The sequence below is a fragment of the Lathamus discolor genome, unplaced genomic scaffold, assembly GCF_037157495.1.
Source record: "Lathamus discolor isolate bLatDis1 unplaced genomic scaffold, bLatDis1.hap1 Scaffold_220, whole genome shotgun sequence".
Lineage (NCBI taxonomy): Eukaryota > Metazoa > Chordata > Aves > Psittaciformes > Psittacidae > Lathamus > Lathamus discolor.
Genome location: NW_027069249.1, coordinates 19,373 through 30,525, shown reverse-complemented (window position 1 = coordinate 30,525; position 11,153 = coordinate 19,373). Strand labels below are relative to the sequence as shown.

The window sequence follows — 11,153 nt, the reverse complement described above, 5'->3', positions numbered from 1 at the left end:
TCCCCATAACCCATGCACCCCCATACACCCTAAAGCACCCCATACGCCCCACTGCACCCCATACCCCATTGCACCCCATAACCCATGCACCCCAATGCACCCCATACCCCATTCACCCCATACCCATTGCACCCCATATCCATTGCAACCCATACCCACTCCCATGCACCCCATTGCACCACATACCCACTGCACCCATACCTATTGCACCCCATGCCCCATGCACCCCAATGCCCCCCATCCCCATTGCACCCCATCCCCAATGCTCCCATCCCTATTACCCCTCTCCTCAATGCCTCTCATACCCCATCCACCCCAATGCCCCCCATCCCCATTACCCCTATCCTCAACGCCCCCCATACCCCATCCACCCCAATCCACCCCATCCACCCCAATCCACCCCATCCCCATTGCCCCCCAATCACCCAATGCCCCCATCCCCATTGCCTCCCAATCACCCCAATGCCCCCACCCCATTACCCCATCCCCACTGCCTCCAGCCCCATTGCCCCCAATCACCCCAATGCCCCATACCCATTACCCCCATCCCATTGCCTCCATCCCCATTATCCCCCAATCCCCCCATCCCCATTCCCCCCATCCCCATTACCCCCATCCCCACAGCCCCCCAATCACCCCAATGCTCCCATCCCCATTACCCCCATCCCCATTACCCCCCCAATCACCCCATTACCCCATCCCCATTGCCCCCCAATCACCCCAATGCTTCCATCCCCATTGCCCCATCCCCAATGCCCCCCATCCCCATTGCCTCCATCCCATTACCCCCCAATCACCCGAATGCTCCATCCCCATTACCCCCACCCACATTGCCCCCCATCCCATTGCCCCCCAATCATCCCAATGCCCCCATCTCCATTACCCCCATCCCCATTACCGCCATCCCCATTGCCTCCAGCCCCATTGCCCCCATCCCCATTACCCCATCCCCATTACCCCCCAATCACCCCAATGCACCCATCCCCATTACCCCCCAATCACCCATTACCCTCATCCCCATTACCCCCATCCCCATTGCCCCCCAATCACCCCATTACCCCATCCCTACTGCCCCCCATCCCCATTACCCCCATCCCCACTGCCCCCATCCCCATTACCCCCATCCCCATTACACCCCAATCCCCCATCCCCATTGCCCCCCAATCACCCCACTGCCCCATCCCCATTGCCTCCAGCCCCATTGCCCCCCAATCACCCCAATGCCCCCATCCCCATTACCCCCATCCCTATTACCCCCATCCCTACTGCCCCCCATCCCCGTTGCCCCCCAATCACCCGAATGCCCCCATCCCCATCACCCCCATCCCCATTGCCCCCAATCACCCCATTACCCCCATCCCCATCACCCCCATCCCCATTTCCCCCAATCACCCCAATACCCCCATCCCCATCCCCCCCATCCCCCCCCCCAATCACCCAATGCCCCCATCCCCATTACCCCCATCCCCATTACCCCCATCCTACTGCCCCCATCCCCATTGCCTCCATCCCCATTGCCCCTAATCACCCAATGCTCCCATCCCCATTGCCCCCATCCCCAATGCCCCCCATCCCCATTGCCTCCATCCCCATTCCCCCCCAATCACCCCAATACCCCCATCCCCATCCCCCCCATCCCCCCCCCCAATCACCCCAATAACCCCCCCCAATCACCCCAATGCCCCCCCCCCCATATATCACACCCGGGCCCGCACCCCTGGCGTCGAGCTGCGCGTGGATGACGGTGCCATGACGGCGGTGTTGTGCAGGGCCCGCACGCTCTCGCGGGCCGCGCGGCTCGACGTGAAGAGCACCCGCGCCAGCCCCAGGTGCTTGCGGGTGCGGGGGTGCAGCAGCACCTCCACCTCCTCCACGGCGCCGAACTTGCGGCACATCTCGCCCAGGAAGGGCTCCCGGATGTTTGTCGTTGAGGCGCGCGAACGTCACCTCCTTCTGCGGCACCTGCCCCACGTAGAACTCGTCCAGCTGCGGGCAGCGGGGCCCAGCGAGGGCGGAGACGGAGCAGAGGGATCATGGAGACGCCATAGAGAGCATAGAGAGATCATAGAGATACCTTAGAGATCATAGAGACGCCATAGAGAGACCATAGAGAGCAGAGAGAGATCATAGAGATACCTTAGAGATCATAGAGATACCACAGAGATCATAGAGACACCATAGAAATACCACAGAGAGCATAGAGAGACCACAGAGATCATAGAGACATCATAGAGAGACCACAGAGATCATAGAGATACCATAGAGAGATCATACAGATACCTTAGAGATCATAGAAACACCATAGAGATACCATAGAGCATAGAGAGACCATACAGATCATAGAGATCAGAGACCATAGAGACACCATAGAGATACCTCAGAGACCACAGAGACACCATAGAGAGACCATAGAGAGCATAGAGACCATACAGATACCATAGAGACACCTCAGAGATCATAGAGAGATCATAGAGACACCATAGAGAGACCACAGAAATCATAGAGAGACCATAGAGCTACCATAGAGACACCATAGAGACACCATAGAGACTCCATAGAGCCCCATAGAGACTCCATAGAGCCCCCATAGAGATCCATAGAGACCCATAGAGACCCACATTGGGACCCATAGAGTCCCACATTGGGACCCATTGACACCCATAGAGACACACACTGCGACCCACAGAGACCCACATTGCAACCCATAGAGAGAGACCCACATTGGGACCCATTGAGACCCATAGAGACCCACATTGGGACCCATTGCAACCCATAGAGACCCACATTGGGACCCATTGAGACCCATAGAGACCCACAGAGACCCACATTGTGACCCATAGAGACCCCCATTGGACCCATTGAGACCCATAGAGACCCACATTGCGACCCAGAGAGACCCACATTGCGACCCATTGAGACCCATAGAGACCCACATTGCGACCCATAGAGACCCACATTGGGACCCATTGAGACCCATAGAGACCCACATTGCGACCCATTGAGACCCATAGAGACCCACAGAGACCCACATTGCGACCCATAGAGACCCACATTGGGACCCATTGAGACCCATAGAGACCCACATTGGACCCACCACCACCTTTGCCCCCCAGATGGCTCCAGGGCCCCCCAACCCCCCCCCCCCCGGGCCCCCCAAGTTGACCCCGGCCTCACCTTGAACTTGGGCACGGGCAGGGAGAGGTCTCGGTGCTTGGCCCAGATGCGGCGGGGCCGGGGGTCCTGCACGGTGCCCGCGGGGGGGTACCCGGAGTCCTGGGGGGGGCAGCGCCCCACATGTTAGGGGCAGGCTGTGGGGCAGGGGCTCCCCCCCCCTCCATAGAGACCAGAGGGATGCGCAGGCAGCCCCATGGGAGGCAAGAGGGAGGGCTGAGGGGCACCCTGCTTGTCTATGGGGCACCCCACTTGTCTATAGGGCACCCCACATATCAATGGGGCACCCCACATATCAATGGGGCAGCTGAGTGCCCCATGGGAAGGCATCAAAGCAGTTTGAGGGAGGGGGAAGGGATGCTCTTTGGGACACCCCACATATCTATGCGCACCCCACATAACTATAGGCACCCCCCATATCTATGGGGCAGCTGACTGCCCCATGGGAAGGCATCAAAGCAGTTTAGTGGGGGTGAAGGCATGCTCTTTGGGGCACCCCACATATCAATGGGGCAGCTGAGTGCCCCATGGGAAGGCATCAAAGCAGCTTGGGGGAGAGGGAAGGGATGCTCTTTGGGACACCCCACATATCTATGGGGCACCTCACACATCTATGGGGCAGGTGAGCTCTAGGGGGGAAGGCCCACACACCCCACCCCACCACTAGCAGCAGCCCATAGGGCAGCTGGGAGATGCTGGAGAGGGTCTATGGGGCACGGCATGCAGCCAGGGAGTGGGCTATGGGGCAGCCATGGGGTAGCTGTAAGGCAGCTATGGAGCAGCTATAGGGCAGCTGCGGGGCAGCCATGCGACAGCCACGGGGCAGCTATGGGGTAGCTATAAGGCAGCCATAAGAAGACTACAGGTCAGCTATGGGGCAGCCATGGGGTAGCTATAAGGCAGCTATGGGGAAGCCACACAGCAGCTACAGGGCAGCTATGGGGCAACATAGGGCAGCCATACGGCACATATAGGCAAGCTATAGGGCAGCTATAGGGCTACTACCGAGGGGGCTATAGAGCAGTTATGGGGCCGCAATAGTGTAGCTACAGAGCCGTTATGGGACAACCATGGGGCCGCTATGGGGCAGCTATAGGGCAGCCATGGGCAACTATAAAGGCAGCTATAGGATAGCCATAGGGCAGCCATAGGACAGCTGTAGTGCAGCCACAAGGCAGCCATAGTGTAGCCATGGGGCCGCTATGGGGCAGCCAGAGGGAAGCTATGGGGCAGCCATAGGGCAGCTATGCAGCAGCTATAGGGCAGCCATGGGACCACTGTGGTGCAGCCATAGGGCAGCTGTAGGGCAATCACAGGGCAGCCATAGGGCCGCTATGGGGCCGCTCTGGGGCAACCATAGTGCACCTGTAGGGCAGCCATGGGGCTGCTAGGTGGCAGCCATGGGGCTGCTATGGCACCGCTATGGGACAGGTATAGGGCAGCTGTGGGGCAGCTATGGGGCAGCCTTGGGGCAGCTATGGGGCTGCTATGGGGCAGCCAAAGGGCACCACAGGGCAGCTATAGGGCAGCCATGGGGCTGCTACGGGGCAGCCATGGGGCTGCTATAGCACCTCTATGGGACAGTAGTTATAGGACAGCCGTGGGGCAGCTACGGGGCAGCAGTGGGGCAGCTATGGGGCAGCCATGGGGCACTATGGGGCAACTATGGGGCAGCCATAGGGCACCCATAGGGCAGCCACAGGGCAGGTATAGGGCAGCCATAAGGCAACCATAGTGCACCTATAGGGCAGCTATGTAGCTGCCATGGGGCAGCCATAGAGCAGCTATGGGGCAGCCATAAAGCAGTTATAGAGCCACTATGGGGCACCCATAGGGACACTATGGGGCTGCTATGGGACAGCCATGGGGCAGCCGTAACGCACTTACGTTGCAGCCTTAGGGCAGTTATGGAGCAGCCATGGGGCAGTTATGGGGCAGCCATGCGGCAGCCATGGGGCCGCTATGGGGCAGCCATGCGGACACTATGGGAGCGCTATGGGGCAGCCACAGGGCAGTTATGGGGCAGCCATGGGGACACTATGGGGCCGCTACGGGACAGCCATGGGGCTGCTATGGGGCAGCCATGCGGATACTATGGGAGCGCTATGGGCAGCCATGGGGACACTATGGAGCGGCCATAGGGCAGTTATGGGCCAGCCATGTGGCAGTTATGGGGCAGCCATAGGGCAGTTATGGGTCAGCCATGGGGTCACCATGGGGTAGTTATGGGGCAGTCATGGGGCCGTTATGGGGCAGCCATAGGCAGTTATGGGGCAGCCATGGGGTCACCATGGGGTGGTTATGGGGCAGCCATGGCGCAGTTATGAGGCCGCTATGGGGCAGCCATGGGGTCACCATGGGGTAGTTATGGGGCAGGCATGGGGCCGCTATGGGGCAGCCATGGGGTCACCATGGGGTAGTTATGGGGCAGCCATGGGGTCACCATGGCGCAGTTATGGGGCCGCTATGGGGCAGCCATGGGGTAGCCATGGGGCCGCTATGGGGCAGCCATGGGGCCGCCGTGGGGCACTCACGGGCACGCTGAAGTGGACGCCATCGTAGCGATAAACCTTGTGGGGGGCGCGGCGCAGCGCGGGGTCCACCAGGAGCTTGTAACTGCGCCAGGGGGGGCCCTGCCCGCGCTGCTCAGCCCCCGCCTCCGCCCTCCATCCTCCTGCATGGACCCTGGGGGGCAGAGCGGCCTCAGGCACCGACCCACAGGGACCCAGAGAGACCCATAGGGACCCACAGAGACCCATAGAAACCCATAGAGACCCCATAGAGATCCATAGAGACCCCACAGAGATCCATAGAGACCCATAGAGACCCCATAGAGATCCATACAGACCCATAGAGACCCATAGAGACCCATAGAAACGCCACAGAGACCCATAGAAACCCCATAGAGATCCCATAGAGATCCATAGAGAGAGACCCATAGAAACCCATAGAAATCCATAGAGACCCCATAAAAGCCCATAGAGTCCCCACAGGGAGCCCATAGAGACCCATAGAGACCCATAGAGATCCCAAAGAGACCCCATAGAGACCCCATAGACACACCATAAAGACCCCATAGAGACCCACAGAGATCCCACAGGGAGCCCATAGACCCCATAGACACCCTCACAGACCCACACAGGCACCTCTACTGAGCCCCATACAGACCCACTGACACCCCATAGAGACCCATAGAGACCCCACAGACACCCCCATGGACCCATACTTACTCCCTCAGCCCCACAATCACCCCATAGCCCCCCCACAGGCCCACGGACCCACACAGACCCCTCATAACCCATAGACAACCCCATAGCCCCATATCTACCCCATAGACCACCACAACCCCTCAGCCCCATAGACACCCCACAGGCCCCCCATAGCCCCACAGACACCCCATAGGCTCCTGAACACCCCCATAGACACCCCATGGGCCCATAGATACTCCCCCAGCCCCATAGGCTCCCATAGAGCCCCACAGGCCCCTATAGGTCCCCATAGAGCCTATAAGCCCCATAAACCCACACAGGCCCTCCATGCAATTCCCCTCCAGCCCCACAGAGCCCCATAGACCCCTACAGAGCCCCATAGGCCCCCCATAGACCCCCATAGGCCCCCATAGAGCCCCACAGAGCCCCATAGGTCCCCATAGAGCCCCATAGGCCCCCACAGAGCCCCATAGGTCCCCATAGAGCCCTATAAGCTCCCCTAAACCCACATAGGCCCCCCATGCAATTCCCCTCCAGCCCCATAGAACCCATAGACACCCATAGGCCCCCATAGAGCCCCACAGAGCCCCATAGGCCCCCATAGGCCCCCATAGAGCCCCACAGAGCCCCATAGGCCCCCATAGGCCCCCATAGGCCCCCACAGAGCCCCATAGGCCCCCATAGAGCCCCACAGAGCTCCATAGGCCCCCATAGAACCCCATAGCGCCCGATAGACCCCCATAGAGCCCCACAGAGTCCCACAGAGCCCCATATAGAGCCCCATAGACACCCATAGGCCCCATAGAACCCCATAGAGCCGCATAGAGCACCATAGAGCCCCATAGCGCCCCACAGAGCCCCATAGGCCCCCATAGAGCCCCACAGAGCCCCATAGGCCCCCATAGAACCCCATAGAGCCCCACAGAGCCCCATAGAGCCCCATAGGCCCCCATAGAACCCCATAGAGCCGCATAGAGCACCATAGAGCCCCATAGCGCCCCACAGAGCCCCATAGGCCCCCATAGAGCCCCACAGAGCCCCATAGGCCCCCATAGAACCCCATAGAGCCCCACAGAGCCCCATAGAGCCCCATAGGCCCCCATAGAACCCCATAGAGCCGCATAGAGCACCATAGAGCCCCATAGCGCCCCACAGAGCCCCATAGCGCCCCACAGAGTCCCATAGGCCCCCATAGGCCCCCCTGTCCCCCCTCACCGGCCGCTCCCGCCGCCGCCCCCCGGCTCTGAGGCGGGAGAGCGGGACCCGAGGCTCCGGTTCCGGTTCCGGTTCCGGTTCCGGTCCCGGTTCCGGTTCCGGTTCCGGTCAGGGCCAGCCCCGAGTGTCCGGTACCGGCGGCTCCGGCGCCACCGTGAGACTGAGGGGAGGGAGGAGGGGGCGGAGCCAGGCGCTCTCGCGAGAGCTCCCGCGCATGCGCAGGGTCGCGCCGCACTTTCCATCCCCTGCCCGTTTCGCTTGAAACCGCCCCAAAAACGCCGCGGAAACGGGGCAAAATGGAGGTTTTTTAACACACGCCCCTCCCCCCCGCCCCGTTCCTTAACCCTTGGATTTCTTCCTCCCGTTTATCCGGTATTAACGAACCGTGGCGAATCTGCGGAGCGCTCCCCACGCCCTGGCGCGCACTACGCATGCGCCGCTCCTCTGCTCTCCCCCCCCCCCACCTCCCTTCCCCTTCGGAGGGCGCTGGGTCCTAGTGCCCGACCCGCCGAAGCGCACCAGCCGAGGGGGCGGGGTTTCATTAGCATCTATTTGCATATGGCGGGAAAACTCACACCCCACCCCCTCCCAAACCCCTCCCCCCCTCATTTTAACCAAATCCCCCCCAAATCGCGTTAAAAAAACACCGAAAAATACCAAAAACTCGACATTTATTGCGCCCCCCCCCCCCCATCCCCTTTCCGGATGGGGGAGGGCAGCTTTGCTCATGGGGAAAAGGGGGGGGGGTGTTAAAGTGGGGGAGGGGGCGTGGCTTGCTCTGGCCCCGCCACCCAGAGCTTTTGGGGTGCCCCCCCCCCTTTCAAGCAATAGGTTCAAGTATAAAGAGCCCGGATGCACCCCCTTGGCCCCGCCCCCTTCCCCCCTAGAGGCGGGGCTTGGATTGGCCCCGCCCTCTTTGGGGAGCGTGGCCAATCAGCAGCCTCAATGGCGAGGCCACGCCCCCACCATGTCTGAGGCAACCTCCCAGGGGGGCGTGGTCATAGGTAAAGGGGGCGTGGCCACGGGGAAGGGGGCGTGGCCTCTCCCATTCACTCCCACCCCCATCAGTGCAGAGCTTCAATGAACCTCCTTAAGGGGGGGGTGACCCCCAATTTGGGGGGGGTGACCCCAATTTTTGGGGGGAGGGGGGGGTCAGGGGTTAAAGGTGACCCCCTCCATTGATGTGGGGGACCCAAATGTGCCCCCCCAAGGGGGTTTTGGGGGGTGCCCCCAAAGGCTTTGATGTTCAGGGGGTTCCCCCAATGTCCATGAAGGGGGGGCCCCAATGTCCATAACGGGGTCCCCCCCATGTCCGAGGGGGGGTCCCCAGTGCAATAGGGGGGTCCTCAGTGGCCATAGCACCCATGAAGGGGTCCCATTGCCTATGGAAAGGGTCCCAGAAACCAATGGGGGGTGGTCCCAGCACCCAAAAGAGGGGTCCCACTACCTATGGGGGGGGCCCAGCACCCAATGGGGGGGGTCCCATTGCCTATAATGGAGGGGGTCCCATTGCCCAGCACCCAATGGGGGATCCTATTGCCTATGGGGGGGTCCTAGCACCCAATGGGGGATCCCATTGACCATGGTGGGGGGGCCCCATTGCCTATGGGCGGGTCCAAGTGCCCAGTGGAGGGGTCCCATTGCCCAGCACCCAATGGGGGCCTCCAATCACCCAATGAGGTATATAGGTTATATGGGGTATAACGGGTGTATGGGGTATATGGTGCCCAAAACTGCACCAAAACAGCCCCAAAATGGCCCAAAACAGCCCCAAACCGGCCAAAACCTGCCCCAAACCGGGTAAATCCTCCTGAAATGGCCCAAAACCGCCCCAAAGGCCAAAACCTCCCCAAAATGGCCCAAAGCCGCACTGAAACAGCGCAAAAGTGCCCAAAACGGCCAAAACCCACCCCAAAATGGCCCAAAATGGCCAAAAAAACCTCCCCAAAATGGCCCAGAATGGCCCCAAAATGGGCAGAAACGTCCCAAAGCCACCCAAAACCAGTGCAAATAGGCAGAAACAGCCAAAAGTGGCCCAAAACTGCCCAAAAATGGCCCAAAACGGGCAGAAATGGCCCCAAAACAGCCAAAACCTGCCCCCAACCAGGCAAAACCGGACAGAAAGCACCCAAAAATGTCCCAAACCCACCCAAAATGGGCCAAAACAGCACCAAATCCACCCAAAACCAGCCCAAAACTGCCCAAAACCAGCCAAAACCGGTCCAAGACCACCCAAAACGGCCCCAAATGGCGGAAACAGCCCAAAGCTGCCCCAAACCGGCCCCAAACCACCCCAAACCGGCCCAAATCAGTCAAAACCGGCCCCCAAACCGCCCCAAACCGGCCCAAAACCGCCCCAAAACAAACCGAAAATGGCCCAAACCCACCCAAAATGGCCCAAAACTGCCCCAAACCACCCCAAAACTGGCCCCAAACCAGCCCAAATTGGCCCAAAATGGGCAGAAGCAGCCCCGAAACAGCCAAAAACTGCCCCAAACCAGGCAAAAACGGGCAGAAAGCACCCAAAAATGGCCCAAACCCAGCCAACCGCCCCAAAACGGCCCAAAACTGCACCAAAACCAGCCCAAAACGCCCAAAAAGGCACAAAATGGGCAGAAACGGCCCAAAATCGCCCAAAACCATCCGAAAATGGCCCAAACCTACCCAAAACAGCCCCAGATGGGTGGAAACAGCCCCAAACCACCCAAAATCACCCCAAAACAGCCCAAACCCACCCAAAATGGCCTAAAACTGCCCAAAGTCAGCCCAAAACCGCCCAAAATGCCCCAAACCCAGCCCTAAAACCAGCCAAAAATGACCCTAAAATGGCCCCAAACCAGCCCGAACCAGCCCCAAACCACCCAAAACTGCCCCAAAACTGGTCCTAAATGCACTAAACGGGCAGAAACAGCCCAAACCCGCCCAAAACTGGCCCAAAACCACCGAAAACTGGCCCAAACCGGCCCAAACCCGCCCAAAACCAGCCCCAAAACGCCCCAAAGTGGCCTCAAACGGCCCCAGATGGGTGGAAACAGGCAGAAACAGCCGGAAAACACCCAAAACCGGCAAAAAGGGCCAAGAAACACACAAAAAAAGGGGAAGAAATGGCCGAGAAACACCCGAAACAAGGGAAAGGGACCCAAACTCCCCCAAAATGGGTGGAAACCGACCAAAACCACCACAAACTGGGTAGAAACAGCAAAAGCGTCCCAAAACGGGCAGAAACGGCCCCAAAATGGGCAGAAACGGCAAAAAACACCCAAAATGGGCTGAAATGGCCAAAAAACACCCCCAAATGGGTAGAAACGTCCAAGAAACACCCCAAAATGCACAGAAACGGCAAAACCCCACCCAAAACCGGGTAGAAACGGCCCAATCCTGGCCCAGAATAGGTGGAATAGCCCAAAACCACCCAAAATCGGGAAGAAATGGCAAAAAACCACCCCAAAATGGGCAGAAACGAAACAAAGATCACCCCAAACCAGGCTGAAACGACCCAAATCCACCACAAAAAAAAAAAGGGCTGAAATGACCACAAACCGGTCAGAAACAACCCAA

At 59.6% G+C, this 11,153-nt stretch overlaps 1 protein-coding gene across 1 annotated transcript; it reads right to left on the bottom strand.

Annotated features, from left to right (window-relative positions):
• Positions 1-421: 421 nt before the first annotated feature.
• LOC136006465 (histone-lysine N-methyltransferase SETD1A-like) lies at positions 422-8,030 on the bottom strand. The gene is given in 8 exon segments (XM_065664495.1): positions 422-447; positions 1,716-1,751; positions 1,754-1,922; positions 1,924-1,986; positions 3,175-3,273; positions 5,706-5,856; positions 7,596-7,755; positions 7,980-8,030. Coding segments are annotated over 8 exon segments (753 nt in total). The 5' UTR covers positions 8,029-8,030.
• Positions 8,031-11,153: the final 3,123 nt, after the last annotated feature.